The sequence below is a fragment of the Scleropages formosus genome, chromosome 18 (assembly GCF_900964775.1).
Source record: "Scleropages formosus chromosome 18, fSclFor1.1, whole genome shotgun sequence".
Classification (NCBI taxonomy): domain Eukaryota; kingdom Metazoa; phylum Chordata; class Actinopteri; order Osteoglossiformes; family Osteoglossidae; genus Scleropages; species Scleropages formosus.
The window spans coordinates 21,060,233-21,077,415 of NC_041823.1; the positions used below are offsets into that span (position 1 = coordinate 21,060,233).

The 17,183-nt window shown below is 47.9% G+C and overlaps 2 protein-coding genes across 2 annotated transcripts; one reads left to right on the forward strand and one right to left on the reverse strand.

Moving 5' to 3' along the window:
- Window positions 1–9,219: 9,219 nt before the first annotated feature.
- On the reverse strand, window positions 9,220–11,947 carry rps19 (ribosomal protein S19). The gene is made up of 6 exons (XM_018732173.1): window positions 11,912–11,947; window positions 10,770–10,840; window positions 10,488–10,588; window positions 9,859–10,042; window positions 9,355–9,409; window positions 9,220–9,273 (listed from the first exon to the last, which is right to left on the reverse strand). The coding sequence occupies exons 2-6, from the start codon at window positions 10,838–10,840 to the stop codon at window positions 9,247–9,249; spliced, it is 438 nt and encodes a 145-aa protein (XP_018587689.1). The 5' UTR covers window positions 11,912–11,947; the 3' UTR covers window positions 9,220–9,246.
- Window positions 11,948–15,285: 3,338 nt separating this feature from the next.
- On the forward strand, window positions 15,286–16,899 carry LOC114912573 (uncharacterized). The gene is given in 4 exon segments (XM_074559727.1): window positions 15,286–15,312; window positions 15,508–15,917; window positions 16,124–16,427; window positions 16,429–16,899. Coding segments are annotated over 4 exon segments (1,212 nt in total).
- The last annotated feature ends 284 nt before the right edge of the window (window positions 16,900–17,183 follow it).

Consider the following 17,183-nt stretch of genomic DNA (forward strand, 5'->3'; position numbering starts at 1 on the left):
ATGACTCATCCAGCTCTCCTTCCCAGCTCTCTCGTGTCACAAACTGGGCCTCCACTATGATGGGGTGCTCCGCAACTCGGCTTTTCGCTATCGTACCGAGGAAGAAATCAAAGGAAAGGACTCATCGGCGCTCTTTCTCATTGTCATCTTCGGCGCTGGTGGTGGAGCGGCGAACCACACATTAGCAAGACAAAGACCATATTGCAAGAAGTGCACAGAATACAGACTGTATACATACAGTAATAAGTGTGAGCAAGAAAATTACATATTGCCATGGATGAGCCACAGCCATTCATATCTCTCTCTTTTTTTTAAAAAAATCTTTCAAGGTTTTGCTACTGCTCCTGAGTAGATTGGAATACAAAGAGGCTGAAGAGAGGTAAAGAATGCAAGGGATAGAAAGGCAGGGTCACAAGCGCGCCGACGGAAACCGAGGGCGAGGAAGCGGTGGGCACAGAGGCGTGAGCCTTGTTTCCGGGACAACGTAAACAGGGCAATTTGTTTACATTCCTCACGAGAGGGACGCCGGAGACCCGACAGCCTGACGCCTGCGGGATCCTGCACGCGTCATGTGGAGGCAAGGAGAAGAGGAAGGTGCAGAGAAGGAAAGGAGGATGTTGCAGAGGAGGAGAAAAAGGAACGGGAGAGGGAGACTGAACTGGAATATATCGAGATCTCACTGGCTCTGGGAAACGAGGGGACGAAATCCCCGTAGATTTGACTCAAATCAGTGTGTTCACTGTGTTCACGATGAAGCATGGCCACTGGGCCTGGGATTGTGTGCTCCTTTCACCGCGAACAAACCCTTTTCCAATTAAGGGTCAATTGTACAAACAGGATGTTGGCGGGGGGGGGGTCCGGACAAGACATCATCACACTTTTCCTTCCCTAACTTCCAACTCTTCCATAGAACCTCTTTGTCTGTCAATCGGAGGTGCTGGTTTTCCCGATCCACCTCGTTCAGGTCGTTTAACACCGTCGGTCCATCAGGAACTCCTCCAGCCACTCCATGTTCATCTCCTTTGCTGTTACGGATGGGTCCGTGGAGCGACAGACATGCACGGCCACGTGGAGACACAAAAATACACTCACGGCTACACAGAAGCCCACCTGCACACAAATGCATCCACAAAACAAACTGACACACCATGGAAACACACACACCATCTGAAACCACTTGTCCCATATGGGGTCGCGGGGAGCCAGAGCCTAACCCGGCAACACAAGGCACAAGGTTAGAGGGGACACCCAGGACAGGACGCCAGTCCATCACAAGGCACCCCAAGAGGGACTCAAACCCCAGACCCACCGGAGAACAGGACCCGGTGAAAGCCACTGTGCCACCACACCCCCCACTACCCTAGAAACACCAACCCCGCATTTCCCGCACACTGTGGAACCTGCGTATTCTCACCCTTAACTATTCACACGCGCGTTGTGACATTAGGGCACGCCGTTAATGCTTCAGGGTTTCAAAGCTCACTTTGCCTGACAACACTGATCCTCACACACTGTCACAAGTTCACAAAGAGCGCACGGCTTCCGTTGCCTGAGATGGGGCGCAAAGGGGTCGCGGTACTGATACCGGCCTCCCAAGATTGTTTCCCTCTCAGCTTATCGGTGGTTCTACCCCCATAACCCACTCTTGTGTAGTGTCTTCTGTAAATGTCTTTTCCCTCCATCACCTTCGCACACACTCTTTCCATCTATGTTCTGCCGAACACACACACACACACTCATTTGAATGCAAAGAGCTTTGGCTCCAGCTGCGAGAAGGCGATTGATATGCAAATGAGCAAACAGACCCCCCCCCCCCCGGCTCCTTGCTCGGCTGCGTCATCGTACGCTGGCCGCGAGAGATGACCGGCGGCCCCCAAGAGACCGAACGAGCGGCCCTTATCGGCCCATGGCCATAAGCGAAAGCCAAAGAGCTTTGTTTCCTGGTGAGCAGCAGCTTCCATCACAGTCCTGCTCCAGACAGGAGCCTTTCCCCAAACTAAACCCTATTCCACACACACTTATTCACTTAGCTGACACTTTTCTGCAGAGCAACTTACAACATTAACCAACATTAATTATTCACCCATTTAGACAGCTGGGTAATTTTAGGGGAGCAATTTAGGATAAGTATCATGCTCAAGGCTACTACAGCCAGAGGAGGGATTTGAACCTATGCCCTTTAGGTCCAAAGGCAATAGTGCTCACCACTACGTGACCAGCTGTCCCTAAAGCATCTTCCACAGTGAAATCGTACCACACATACTAAACTCTATTACATACTGCTGCCAATAGTGCACACGTGAAAACCTTGCCCGCACCGGTGGTGTTCGGAGGACTGGAACCACATTCCACACACTAAACCCTATTCGACACTGGAACTATACACTTTTCACACTTTCTAAACCGCTTGTCCCATACGGGGTCGCGGGGAGCCAGAGCCTAACCCGGCAACACAGGGCATAAGGTTGGAGGGGAAACACCCAGGACGGGACGCCAGTCCATCCCAAGGCACCACAAGCGGGATTCGAACCCTGGACCCCCCGGAGAGCAGGACCCGGTCCAACCCACTGCACCACAGCGCCCCCTGGAACTATACTTCACACACTAAACCTTATTTCATACTGGAACTACACTCCACACATGAAAACCTCCCCTACACCAAACCCTATTCTCCTCCAGCCCAATACTACACCAGAGCTCGATGCATAAATTAATTTCACATGGATGTTCGATGCCTGTGGGGGGCGCGGTGGCGCGCTGGCTTGGCCTGCGGTCTGGTGGGTGTGGGGTTCGAGTCCCGCTTGGGGTGCCTTGCGATGGACTGGCGTCCCGTCCTGGGTGTGTCCCCTCCAGCTTTGTGCCCTGTGTTGCTGGGTGAGGCTCCGTGACCCTGCTTGGGACAAGCAGTTTGTTAGTGTGTGTGTGTTCTACTCCCCATGGCATCCCTACTTCACCTGTGCAAACATCCTCATTATAAGTACCATGCTTCATAATGAGCCCTAACTTTCCCCACGTACTGCTCAGTAAACGCAAAAAGTTTTTCTTCCCCCCGGATACCAAGACGTCAAAGCAAGCAAACGAAGTTAAACGCACAGTAACCGGTCTAAGGGCATCGCAGGTTTCCAGATGCACTGACGCATGGCATTTTTTATTAAGCTATTACCGCATCATCTCAGCCCAGGCTGACTCATCAGTGTGTCACAGGGACCAAAGCATGGCGCCACGTGCTGGAACTAGGCTGAGTGTCGGCTCTCGTATGACAAATTGATCGGAATGGAAGCAGAAGACGTCGAACACAGCCCCCCCCCCCCAAAAAAAAAAAAAAAAAAAAAAAAACAGTAAAACCCACGCATCACATTTGTATGCTCCACTTTGTCCAGGATGCAAGCTGGTTATTAAATCTGTGAAATTTCAGACAGTGTAGTCTGCCAAAGGGGATCAAGGATTTGGCCCATCCTTCTGCAGAAATCATTGAAACAAATGCACAAAGTGTACAACGCAAACCACGCGAACTCCGTCAATAACGCGCAAGGAATCGACCGTTCAGCTGGGAGGATCATCCGAGGGGTAACGACAAGGCAGGCTGACAGATGTACCGCTCAGGATCTTCTGGGCCTCATCACATGTTGCCAAGTACAAGACGGCCTGACGATCGAGAGCGTTGGCTTTCGTGAAATTCGGATGCAATTCGCTCAACCGAAATAAGAGAAACGCGAAACATCTATAATATCCTGACGTCTAAGGGAAAAGATATTAAGCTGCATAAACGGTACGTATAAGAAATTCAGTAAGCGGTAGTCTTCGCCGCAGACCGAAGGGCAGCCTCGGGGTTCCTATTATGGTAACGTGGACCCGGTGAAATCTAAGCAGGGAAACACGAACGCCTCTGGGTTTTCCTAGTGCTCGCATGAGCTTGACGGGCTTCGGACGAAATCGAAGTACGTCTACCGTGAAGGAGGGGAATGTTTCTTCGCGGCAAATAAATATTTACACACTGCATCCTCGGAGAAGGACGGAACGCATTGCATGTGCTTTGCACTTAAAGGCTATTTATATTACGACGGCGCATAGCATAGAGCAGATACGGTGCTCCAGCATCCGGATGACGTGTTTTTTTTCGATTTAGGGTCGGCGAAACGCAAAGGGCCGACATCCCGCGACCCACGATAATTGACCGATCAATCACGACGGCTCACACCGGGAGTCAAAGAAAGTAGTTCGACGAGGGGTCGCGCGTGAATTATGGATGTTCCTGCGGGACACGTGTCTCCTAGGAGTCACATTAGCAGCAAGGCTGCGGGTGCAGGAGCCCCTCCAGCGTGGAGGCAATGAGTGTGGGGGACCAACCCGGCTGTTGTGTACACTTCAAAGTGCTTTTGCTTCGGACTCTTCTTGATGCCATTCGGTGACCAGCTGGTGGGACGATGCCGCCCCTCCCCCATGCCTCACAGGGGGTGGGATCGTGGACAGGGGACTGAGGGCCACGGGGAGGTGCCCGCTGATGCACTGGTGGCGGTGCACTCTGCCGTTCCACTCCGTTCCATTCCCATGCTCTGTGTTTGCCTACAGGTCACAAGGCTGGAGATAAAGTCACTTGAGGGCAGGAGGAGGCGGTAGGAAACGCTGAGGGATGAGCTAAAGAAGGAGCCGTGGAATCTGTCCATCCCGGGAGAGAGGAGTGTCCAAAACAGGAGGAAATACGAGCCACGAGTCAAGCGATGCGTTTAACCACAACTACTCCCTTAAGCACACCGTGTACCACCCAACCGCCCCCATCTACCTACAGTACTGTGCGAAAGTCTTACGTACTTAGGTGTTTAGCAAAAATATTTGTTTCAGATTGTTATTTAATGTCTTCTGCATTAACATCAATGGGAAAGAGCAGATTTTAGATTTCCGAGCATTCCTTTTGCACAAAGTGACAGTGTTACAGTAAGGGTTTTGTATGTTGTGAAAGTACACACACACACACACACACACACACACACACACACGTACGTTGTCTGAAAGCACTTATCCCAAGCGGAGTCACGGCAAACCGGAGTCGAATCGCCTAACCCGGCAACACAGGGCGTAAGGCTGGAGGGGGAGGGGACACACCCAGGGCGGAACGCCAGTCCATCACAAGGCACCCCCAAGCAAGACTCGAACCCCAAACTCGCCAGAGAGTGGGACCCGGCCAACCGCGTCAAGCGGTTGTTGATGATGGACGGTTACTAAGCTTTGTAGGGAGTTTATTAAGAGCATTGTTTTTGGAAGCACTCTCACTTCACAGCTTTTTCCCCCAACCAAGTACCAAAAACTTTCGCACAGTACTATATACGTAACTTGAAGGCTTCTCTGACAGCAGGGGTCCCAGGTTGGAGGTTTACGCAGACTTGTATGTTTCATGACCAATTTGACATCCACAGAAAACTGAAGCAAAAGAGCCGAGAGAGCCGGACCAGGTTTGCCCACCATCGTTATTGCAGTAGATAATGTGACGAAGGGCACAGGTTCATCTTCCCTCCTGGGATTGTTCCACTACGCACTGTCCCCAGGGAGTTCACGCTCCCCTTGCTTCATTACCATTAATGCACAAGGGCTTTGGGTTCAACTCAGTGCCACAAATCTGAGCGCTTCCGTATTGTAGCCATGCTGTACGCCCACGCAGGATGCTCCAAATGTAAACAAAACCCAGCAATACCACGGTGGATCACAGTAACAAATCCTCTGTGGATTGCAAAGTGGGAGCGAACTGTGGGGATTTAGTGATTCGGGGTGCAGGAGAACTCGACGGAAAATAGAGTGTAGAAGAGAGAGGGATGAGGCAATGTACCATACATAGGGGTGAGAGCTCTCACTTTGCAGAGGCCTGGGATTGAATCCCACCTCCTGCTGCTGAATCCCTACCCTAAGTAATAACCCTGAATTGCTCCAGTAGAAGTTACCCATCTGCACAACTGGGAAAGTAACTAAGTGTCTTTGGGGAAAAGTGTCGCTAAATGAAGAGAGAATAACGAGGGTGAGAGTAGAGATCGTGGAGCAGGAACCCAAGTGTCGGTCTGCACTTGAGGTGAAGCTGGTGGGACCCAAAGTGCATCCAGGATACAGGGGGCAGGTAAGGTGTCGGGGCATGTTTGGACAGGAGAGCAGCGGTGACCGAGTGTGACTGTCAAAACACAGACAGAGACAGTCTAATCACTTAAGCCATTTGTTTTTGTTTGTGTGTGTAACATTAGCCCATAGTGGACAGGTGCAGAAAACAGTAAGTATAGTTTATCTTAAGGCAAACACAGTACACAATAAAATGATCTTTCTCTCGCTCTCTCTCACACACATACACAGTAGCAGCATGCCAAAGGGGGGGAACAAGCTCACAACCAACCACCAAATTCTTGATCCTTCTGCGTCAACGATGCTCGGTTCAAAAGCCCCCATACCTCTTTTTTTGGCAGCCAGTTTTCATCTCCAAGGGGACCTGCACTGGCACAACGAGAGCCCAAGAGTCACAACACTTCTTAAACCGACCAGCCGCCCACTCTAAACTCATGCATCTGCTGTTCCGCACCACCCTCCCCTACACTCAAGCTCCCACTTCCTTCTGTCACACAGTGACAGGTGGTGGATCAAGTAGAGTCTGCCCCATGTGGCATCAGCCAAAAAGTACCAGGACTGACCTGGGCCTACCCCAGATCGCTCACTCCCCCCCCACCACTTTCTGCATCTGTTCTCCAGTCTTTCAATCCCTCTGTTTGAAGACAGGCGTGGGGGTGAGCATGATGACTATGCTGAGTGAAAGAAAAAAAAATTTTTCAAAAAAAGCACACAGAAGCTACTCCTCACATTGGCGTGTTGGGCGGGGCCTACAGAGCAGGATGGTACCTACCTGGCAAAACAGTGCCCAGGCAGAGCAGATCCCATCACGTTGCCGGCTTCAGTCCAATAGTTACTCGACCAACAATCGCTTTACCAGTCTCTCTATCGGCTACTCTTCCAATAGTCAAAGTCAAGTCAACCAGGTGCTCTACCACTTATTGTACCACTCACTATACCAAGTTACTCTACCAGTTACCCAGCAGTCAGTCAACCAGTTGCTCTACCAAGTTACTCAACCATTCGACAACTCGCTATGGCAAGAGTCACTCTACCCGTTAACGTAACACTCACTCTACCATTCGACCAACACTATTATGGTAGCGGTTGTTTCTCAAAGTACCTCCACCAGTTCCATTCGTGCTACTCATTTTCTCATGCACTTCAGCCCTTCCTCCCACACCGCACTTTGAAAACAAAGTGACCTCCTAGGGCCTCGAACAGATCAAACCTACCATCGGTAGCTCCTTGTTGTATTTGTTGAGTTGAGGAATGTGTACTGGAGGGAAGAGGGAATCGTCAGCTGGCTTCTGGAGACTTTTAGCAGCAAACATCCAAAGAGTGGTGTTTGTGGGGAAACCATTGTGCCACAGGAAACTGGATCTTGTCTAAACAGGGCATGCAGCACCTGGCTGCGTTCCTGCTACGTCGCCACACACGGTTGACCTCATGTTACAACCGTTCATGGAAAAAACTTTCCTCTTGACTGAGAAGCCACTCAGCCTCTCTGATGCAGCCGGCATCCGTGGAAAGAGGCTAAGGGAGATATAAGCCATTAACTCTCAAAAGAATAGCACAGCATTATCACCCTGACATACACGTACTTTGCGATGACAGGAGGAATCATTACCGTTCAAATTTTTGGCTGCTTTGAAATGCAGCTCAATGGAAAGGGGAGCTGGTTAGACAGAAGGGTTGTCTTCTGGTTAAATTTTCCCTGTTATATTTGTCACATCAGACAACCCAATCAGCGACAAGCCATAAATTTCAAGAAGTGTAGAACTTGAGGACTAGGAGGGAAGTTCAATAGGTATAAAATTGGTGATTGCCTAATATTACAATTGCTTAAACTGTTACAATGGGCACTTACATCATTTCCCCAGTAAAGAAAAAAGCCAACAGCATGAATAGCACAACGACAGCTGCTTTTTGGAACAAAACGCTACCTTACTGACAAATCAACACGTTGCTGTAGCTGTCGCACCACCTGCTCTCTCACACACGTGCCCAACACTGAGGAGGAAGGAAAGAAACACTGCATTGTTCACATGCTGTCGAGACAGGCCGAGTCTCCGCCAGGGCGATAAGGACACCGGGACCTGCCTTACGGTAACAAGTGAACAAACAGCAGACTTTGCCACACACATTCCGTGCATTTTTTCTCAACTGCTCAAGGACACATTTATCTCTGCCCCTGCTCCCAAATTACAGAGCAGCACAGGGAGCCATGCGTGCAGAGGGGCCCAGGTGTGAGAAAGCAGCTGGTGTTGGGGGGGGGGGAGGAGTTAGAAAGGGAGGTGCAGACAGACCTGTGTTTGCCTCTGTCGACAGGTTAGCGTGAGGAGGGCTGTACACACACATGGGCCAAACGCAGCTTTCGAACAGGGAAACACAAACAGTTAAACAGCACACAAAGCACATCAAAAATGAAGCAGCACAAAACCAGTGTTTTGGGCAGGGGGGGGTAACCTTTTGCCTTTCACTGCTGAAAGAGGTTCACTAGAGAAGCTCGGCATTAGTCACAGTGTCCGTACAAACCCGAAACGCCACCTGTTGCAAGACTCCCACCGCCCCATTTGGAGCAACCCATCAAGTTTTACCTTCTAGAATGAAAGCAATTTATGACCAAGGAAGGCCTTTTTACTCATGTCAAAGGCCTATTGTGGACTGCAGTGCCACCTACTGTTCAAACAGCTGCAGCAAACTTGAAACGAGACAGTAAGTTACTGGGTATGCAACTATTCAAGTTGAGGGAGCTTAGGATACACACTGGTCTAACATGTGTTCTGAGAATTAGCTTGTTCATTTCAAGCAGCCAGCACCAGCCTAAAACTGCAAGGGCTCAAATGTGATGCAAGCTGCTAATTTCAATCAATCCTTAAAATCAGTTAGGGGCAACTTGTTGTAAAGAAATTTGTATAGAGAATTCTAGGAATGTTTTTCTGCAGCTAGTCCAGCCCTTCCACTAATTGGTACCTGCGCAATCATCTTACGCTGGACACCAAGTGAAACCATGCTCAAGGGAATCAAAACTGCAATTGTACTAAATTTTATTAGGACTAAGCCATTTGCATCAAAGTTCAGATTTTATTAGAACATATTTCCCAATCATAGCTAATGAGGAATAAAAACAAGACAAAGGAGGAGTTTTCCCAAAGTTTATTACACAATTTAAGATTTCTTGCTTGCAGCAGCAACCTAGAAAAAGAAAGGTATTTTTTTGTAGATGTCAAACAAGGAAGTGTGATAAGTGCATGTGTGGGGGAAGGGGAGACTCACCTGACCAGCAATTCTATCCAGGTCTCTCTGGCCCTGGGGAGTGAGCCTACGACCACTGCGGGGGGAGGAGGGGAAAAAGTCAATCTTCGACACCCACCACTCAGGCATTTTTGATAGGTTGAAGACTAATCCTAAACAGAAGTTGTGCAATACCAAAAGATCTCAAATACTTCCACTGTTTTCCCTCCTTCCTCAAAAGGGCCCGACACCATGACCTCCATTCTAACACAGTACAAAAACAGACCTACTGCACAACTCCGTCCAGCTTTCCATCGATTCTACTGTCCACAAAAACACTGAGTTGTCAAATAATGTCAGCAGGGAAGTTACAGGTCAACCACTTAATGACCAACATCAGTTTCCAACCCTTTACACTGCCATCTACAGCTGAAAAACTGAACTCAGTTAAACCACTAAGTGTGGTTGGTTCATCTCAACTCCTCCCATCAGAAATGGGTCAACAAATTTTGAGGCCGAGAATCCTCACAGAGCATAGCCACTCACCCATTTGGGTCTTTTTCCACCATTTTGAGCCCCTCCAAGGCCTGCAGCACCTTGCGAGCTACATTCTTGGAGCCACGGCTAAAGTGTGCAGGGCAGACACCATTTCTTTGGCGACCTCCGTAGATCTTGGTCATGGAGCCGACTCCAACGCCACTGCGCAGGTACAGGTGACGCACTGTGGAGGCTGTAGAACAGCTTGGACTGAGCACAGCATTCACACAACATGCTTTACAAGCAGAAGGAAACCCAGGAGCCCCAAATAAAGCAGTCTACATCAAGTCACAAACTGATAATTGGCTGCTTCCCAAACAGCCCATTTAATTCAAAGACTGGATCATCTTCTTTATAGAAGACTGGCAAAAAACACACAATTCCTGAAAAATGTATCTGAGGAATCTTAAACCCCCTTTCCACACATTTCTTCATCAGTGCACTGCAAGTCTAGGCTACATAAGCTGTAACGTCAGAAGTTTGATTCTGAGACAGGCAGTGTCAAAACTAGCAGGGAAAAAATACCCAGCACTGTCCATCAGCCTTGGTAGTCAAAGAACAGGCCATTTAATGTTTCCATGACAAAGCAGCAGAAGATGGGCCATGTGCTGCATGTTTGAAGTAGAGAAAAGACTTACCAGCTCTAGTGTAGAACCAGTTGTCATCACATGGGGCAAGCTCCTTGTGTTTAGCCAGCTTCACTGTGTCCACCCACTCGGGCACCTTCAGTTTCCCAGACCTGAGAGAAGGACAACACGAGAAGCGTTACAAGTGTTAGAGGATGCAACTGCAGCTGAAGGGCCTGTTTCAGGAAAAAAAAGTTTCAAGCCACAGGAGGAGACAGGTAAACATCAAGCCTACAGTGATACACCATAGCAAGATGACGGATAAATAGAATCGGCACTGGAGTGGGTACGTACTTCTTGAGGAAGGCTGCCAGGGCACGGACAAAGTCCTGCTGGTTGACATCTTTCACTGTGATACCGGGCATCTGGAGGGGAGATTTGCATCGATAAATCAAACTTGTACAACTGCGACAGCTACTAGTGTGGTGGTTAGAGCTGCTGCCTTGGGACCCAAAGGTCACCGGTTCGATTTACACCTCCAGCTATAGTACCCCTGAGCAAGGTACAAAGCTCAAATTGCTCCAGTAACAATACACAGCTGTATAAATGGGTAAATAATCCTATATACTATGACACTAAGTCACTTTGCAGAAAAGCATCACTTTAATGAGCAAATGTAACCATCCATTGTGTTTTCCATAAGTACTTTAATTATGGAATCATACTGCCAAAGCAAGTGGTGCCTAGATCATGGATTATACCTCCCCATTTTCTTACAACTGTAAGAAAGAAAACTAGTAATACTAGCTCGGGAGACACCACAGTAATGTAATAAGGTCAAAGAAATAGAAAACGAGCTGAAACAGGACAGGTCTCCCAATGGACTCCATGATAAACACATTACATCTAACGTTTAACAGGCATCAATTTTGATGATCAAAATGAGGGGGAGAATATTTTTCAGCCGGGTTGCGGAACTGCTCGTTCTCACATAATTAATAGCAACAGGCCCGAAATTTGTTTTCGACACAAACATTTCAGGACTCAGGAGCATCGGAGCTATCGCTATGGAATATTCCCGAATCCTGACTTAATACCACTCCTCGTCGCGTTACCCACTACCGCGTGAAACCCATTTTAGTTACTGCGCTAAACACGCCGAACTCGTGTCGCAAAGCAGCGCAAGAGGGGCCTAAACATCGGAGGTGCCACACAGGTGTGTGTTAAGGGCTTTAACAGTTGTGCAGACGGGACCTGAACGCCGACGGAGCGGCACGTTGTTCAGGCCTCGCGCCGAACGGGGGCCGCCATTATTAGCTAGCGCTCAGCATCTTCTCCCTAAATCTCCTTCACCAAAACAGCCACATGCCCAACGCAGCGACTCGCTCTTTGTAACACGTTCTCAAAACGTCACTGAGAGAAATCCGGAATCGACACTTGCGTTAGAAAGGCAATCGTGATCACAATTTCAGAGCAGAGAGGAAGCGCCACCGTACCTTGCTCGTAGACAGCAAACGGAAAGAGAGAAACAGGGTTTCCAACCCGTATTCAAACGGCGTGCTCGCGTGGACTCTCGCGAGATCTCCTTCAATCGCACAAAAGTTCAATATACGAAAAGCGCCTTTAAATTCTGCAACTTTCTGTGAAACTCTTTGTTACCGTCTCTAAGAGCATTTCCCGTTATAATTAATAATAATGATAATAATAATACTAATCATCCTAACTGAAGTTCCACTTGGTTTTTTAAGTCTTTGAATTAAAAAGGATAATGTTTTCAAAATATCTATCTTACGACAGTGCGGTGGCGCAGTTCGTTGGCCCAGGTTCTGCTCTCTGGGGGGTCTGGGGTTTGAGTCCCGCTTGGGGTGCCTTGCGATGGACTGGCGTCCCGTCCTGGGTGTGTCCCCGCCCCCTCCGGCCTTTCGCACTGTGTTGCCGGGTTAGGCTCCGGCTCCCCGCGACCCAAGCGGTTTCAGATGATGTGTGTGTATCTTACGACACCATTTTTTTACAACTTTTTATTTTTTCTACTGATAATAACATTTTGTAATGATATAAAATTGTCGCATTTATTTACAACGAAAGACGTTTATCTCTCTTTCCATTTTCACAAACCGCTTGGTGAACAAGGGTCGCGGTGGCTCGGAGCCTATACAGGAAGGAAAGAACTGGACGCAGGGTACATCGCTCCATGGCCAAGCAACCACACAAGTCCACTTTCACATTATTTTTTCAACTTAATTAAAATAAAGTTATTAAACTCTTACACAGTTAAAAACAATTATCAAAAAGTTCACAACTAAACAAACCAAAAAAAAACCCACATTTGGTTGGTCAACAAAACATGAAATACATTGTCACAATACAGTAACATAAGTCTCTCTCCAATAACATACATTCAAAACTCATAAAAAGGAAAACAATCCCCTTCCTGGCTTCAAAATATGATTAGCCTCTTACACACACCAACACCCATGAAAGGAAAATCCCCCGCTTTCACATTTTTTTTTAACTTTATTAAATAAAGTTATTAATATAATACATAATTAAAAACAATTTAAAAATCAACAAATTTACAACAAAAGAGATTTAAATCAACTACATTTCTTACAGTTGGTCAACAAAACTTACTAAAAAGCCACTTTCACTTTTAATTTTTTTTTTTTTTCTACGGATCAGAATGGATAACCAGCGTAAGGTGTTTGGCTCCACACACTGTCCAAATCGACAGAAAATAATATCTCCATTCATCATTTCCGGTAATTAAAATCTTTATTCAATAAATAAATCCTAAAAAACTGCCATGCCAAAAATAAAATCAAATAAAACAATAAAATCAATAAGACCAACTAATATGGAAAAAAAACGCATAGCAGAACCTTTCACACACTATAATTATAAAAAAAAAAAAAAAAAAAAGAGAAACCGCTTCTCCCGACCAGGATCCCGGCACACCGGAGCCTAACCCGGCAACAGAGGGCGCAAGGCCGGAGGGGACACAGCCAGGGTGGGACGCCACACCATCGCAATAAGGCACCCCAAGCAGGACTCGAACCCCAGACCTACCAGGGAGCAGGACCGGACCAAACCCGCTGCGCCACCGCACCTCGTCATGCAGCTTTAAAAACGTCATTAATACGTTCGCATTTAAAGCCTTGAAATGGTCACGTGACAATAGCAAAAAAAAAAAAAGAAAAAGAAAAAAAGAAAAAAAAGAAAGTTTTTCACTTTTCGGAAAGCAAAGCGCTGGCGAAGTAGTCTCTGCTACGTGATGAAAAAAAAGACGCTTTTTTGTGATAAAAGATGGTTTTGAGCTTAATGTAAAACATCTTTTGACAGAAGGCGCGGACATTTACTGAATTGTACCGCCTCAGTTAAAAATGGCGCGAACTTCATCTTGGCGTCTTTCACATTGATCCTGGAATCAGTCTGAATGATTAAGTTTGTAGTAGAATATACGGGCTGAGTTCTGTTTCATTCGCTATGCAATATGAATAAAATTGTGTTGGAAGCACGATTTTGTGTGGTTTTAGTGCTATCAGTTAGCTGCAATTAGTTTTTTGCTTTTTTTTGTGTGAAGGGTATCACTGAATTTCCTGCATTTCTCGTTGCACGATGTCATCTTTCATGGTTTCCAGTCAGTAATTTTGAGTGGAGCATGAATACATGAGAGGTTTCAACACCCGTATTTATACGGTGTACATTTTCGTAGTTACTCTCTGGTGCGCTGCCCAGAATTTTGGTATTTGCTGAGGTTGTATATTGAAAATATTTCAGCTGAACTTTTAAAAATTGTTCAAATGATTGCAGAGCAAATGTCAAAACGTGTCTATTCACGGTCTGCATAATATTGTTGAAGGTGTTGAAGGCCCCTGAAGAAAACCCACGCGGAATACGCCTTCCGCTTTCTTCTTGCGTATCTTTCCTTCTCCTCGTCTCTTGGCCCGTCTCCACGCCCCTCCATCTCCTCGGCTTCCTCCGCCGACGTGTTTACCCACAGCAATAAGGAGACGGGAGAGCGATGCAAGTGTGTCCTAAACGGATTTATTGTGCCACAATTGCCCTTTGCATGGCTCAGATGGAAAGGGCGCCTCGGCCGGGGCGTTAACACTATTGAGCTGTTTGTGCCAAACGGCCTAAGAGGGAAACAATTTAGGAGCTGGGTCGCGAGGGTTGCTGGGGAGAAAGAAGGAAGGCCTCACATGTTGCAATAGGCAGTAGATACAGATTGTCAGGTGGAAGTAAAAATTTTACTTTGGGAGCCTTCGTCTTTCGAAGACGGACTTTTCAGTCTCTGGTGTGGCACCGGGTGGGTTTTGGACTTCTTCTCAATCATCTGACTCGTCTGTTTGCTTCTCAGTTCTTTCCCGCTTGATCGCTGTGCTTTGGTAATCTTTCTGTCTTTTTATATACTGTTTTCCCCCAGTTTCTTTTCTCGTATGTGACGTTCCATGAAACGCAATCGTAGCAAATCTTTTCGCCTGAACTAATTTGAGGGAGGGTGCGGTGGCGCAGTGGGTTGGACCGGGTCCTGCTCTCTGGTGGGTCTGGGGTTTGAATCCCGCTTGGGGTGCCTTGCGATGGACTGGTGTCCCATCCTGGGTGTGTCGCCTTACGCCCTGTGTTGCCGGGTTAGGCTCTGGCTCCCCATGACCCTGTATGGGACAAGCGGCTCAGATAATGTGTGTGTGAACTAATTTGTCACAAGGATGCGGCAAACTTAAAAAAAAAAAACGTTTTGGATGTTCTGGTTTTCACTAGTTTCCAATTTCAGTGCAGTTTCTGCTTCTTTTTTTTTTTTTAAATGTAGTCTTTCAATCCTTGTCTATTATCATTTGTTAGACAAACTCACGTATGTAACGGAAGAAGTATGAGCTTCAGTTCTCAGGTGCAGAAAGTAAGCTGATGGGTAAAGAACGAGGCTTGTGGTGAAAGGGCCGCAATTAAATTTTTCATAAACCGTAGCATTTCTTCATGCCAAACAGTTAGATTCCAGTTCTTAATATTTTTTTTTTAAACAGATAACATTTTCTTGTTATTTGTCATATTTTGTGTGTATCAGATTTATGTTGACCTTTCCTGTGTATGGCAGCATTATGATACCAGTGCCACGAATGTCATCTTCACCCTCTCGCCTCTTACCCCCCTGCGCTGCTCAGCCATGCAGCTGGTGTGGTTGCGCTCTGTGTGTCAGTGTGTCATGTCTGTGTCAGTGATTGGCATGAGCGTGCGCATGTGCCTGGCCAGGGTGCGAGGGCAAGCGCCAGATGAAGGGGGCAGCCATGCTATCACCAGGTTCCTGCGCCTTTGCCTCGGATGGGTGAGTGCAATCGGCGCTGCGGCGGAGGTCCCCGTGTCAGTGGCGCTGAACCTGAGGAGTCCGCAGTGCCTCTACATCTGTCTGACCTTGGTGTCCTGGCCCCTGTTTGTCAGACAGTTCACCATGTGCCTGCTGCTCCTGCTGGCCCTTAACAGCCATCTCCATCTCCGTCTGGGAGCACGGTGAGTTGCACGGTGAAGAAAGGAGCATAGAGCAGGTGAAAGACGTTCACTAGTGTATTTGCTCGTACAAGGGGATGAGAAAGGGCTGCGGGAGGGGGAGGGGGAAGAGCTTGAACTGAAAAGCCACTAAGGGTTCATAATGCCTCGGAGCTGTGAGACATTCCGATGTGTCTGATCAGGTGTGTCTTTCTTTCTCTCAACCTCAGACACGCTTCCCTGATTTCACGGTGCAGGGCCCTGTTCACAGTGCTCATCAGCTTGGGGGGCTCTGTCCTCACTGCTTTTGGCCAGTGTATATTTCAAAGCGTTCTGGACACCTGGGACATAGTCCAGGGAGACGGTACGGATGGACTGGGATTGGATGATGGGCATGGGGACGACTGGACCGCTCCATCTCCCCCTGTGAAGTATCCCATGATCGGGAAGTACCTACCCTATGGCGACTTCCTGTCCAAGTTTTATGTGCAGGACCTGGAGAATTTCACGTACGCCAAGATCCACGGCAGCCGCTCGGGGGGTGTATGCCCCCAACACCATCCTCAGCCCACAGGTCCTCGTCTACGTCTATGCCCTTAGTGTGTTTGTGCCCCCGCTGTTGGTGCAGATGGGAATCTACCTGGATCTGCTGTGTGTGCTTCCCAAGTGCGTATCCACCCCAGCGGGACCCCCCAAGCAGCACGATGCGACGGGCCGCTCACTAGTCCTCTCTCTCGGTCTCCTGGTGCTGCTTTGTCTCCCGTTCCACACCTCCCATGCCCTCCTGCTATTTGCCCCCGGCACCAAGCAGCCTCCACGGGCAACTTCCGTAGCCTCAATCCTCTTCCAGGCCTATGGTCTCATTCGCCCTCTCCTACACACCCCTGCGCCCCTCCATCACATCAAACTGATGCCCTCCACTTCCCAGAGGAAGAGTACTGATGCCGCGCTCTGTTCGACTTGGTGGAGTTGCACACACACAAGGAGGGTTTGTCCGGAGGTGTGAGGGAGCCAAACCGTCATCTCAGACATGGCTGTCGCTCTAATTGCCTTTAATTTTAAATAATGCCTACATCTGATGTCCCTTAAGCATCTCTAAAAGTCCAGAAGTTTCTCCATAATGATGTTTTTGTTCATCTTAATTAATGCATCCTGTATGGAGTGCCCAGAATAAATAAGGTCCAGTTAATGAGAAACCATAAAAATATTAAAAATATAATCCACTGGCAGAGCTGAATCTTAATCCAAACTTTACGTCTAATTTTAATGTAAACCCAAACACTATCAATC

Bases quoted from the DNA above. Each gene is read 5' to 3' on its own strand.
- rps19 (XM_018732173.1), bottom strand. From the start codon at position 10,840: ATGCCCGGTATCACAGTGAAAGATGTCAACCAGCAGGACTTTGTCCGT. The intron at 10,589-10,769 runs GTACGTACCCAC...TCCTTCTCTCAG, and splicing joins CTGGCAGCCTTCCTCAAGAA to GTCTGGGAAACTGAAGGTGC. The intron at 10,043-10,487 runs GTAAGTCTTTTC...GCTGTTCTACAG, and splicing joins CTGGTTCTACACTAGAGCTG to CCTCCACAGTGCGTCACCTG.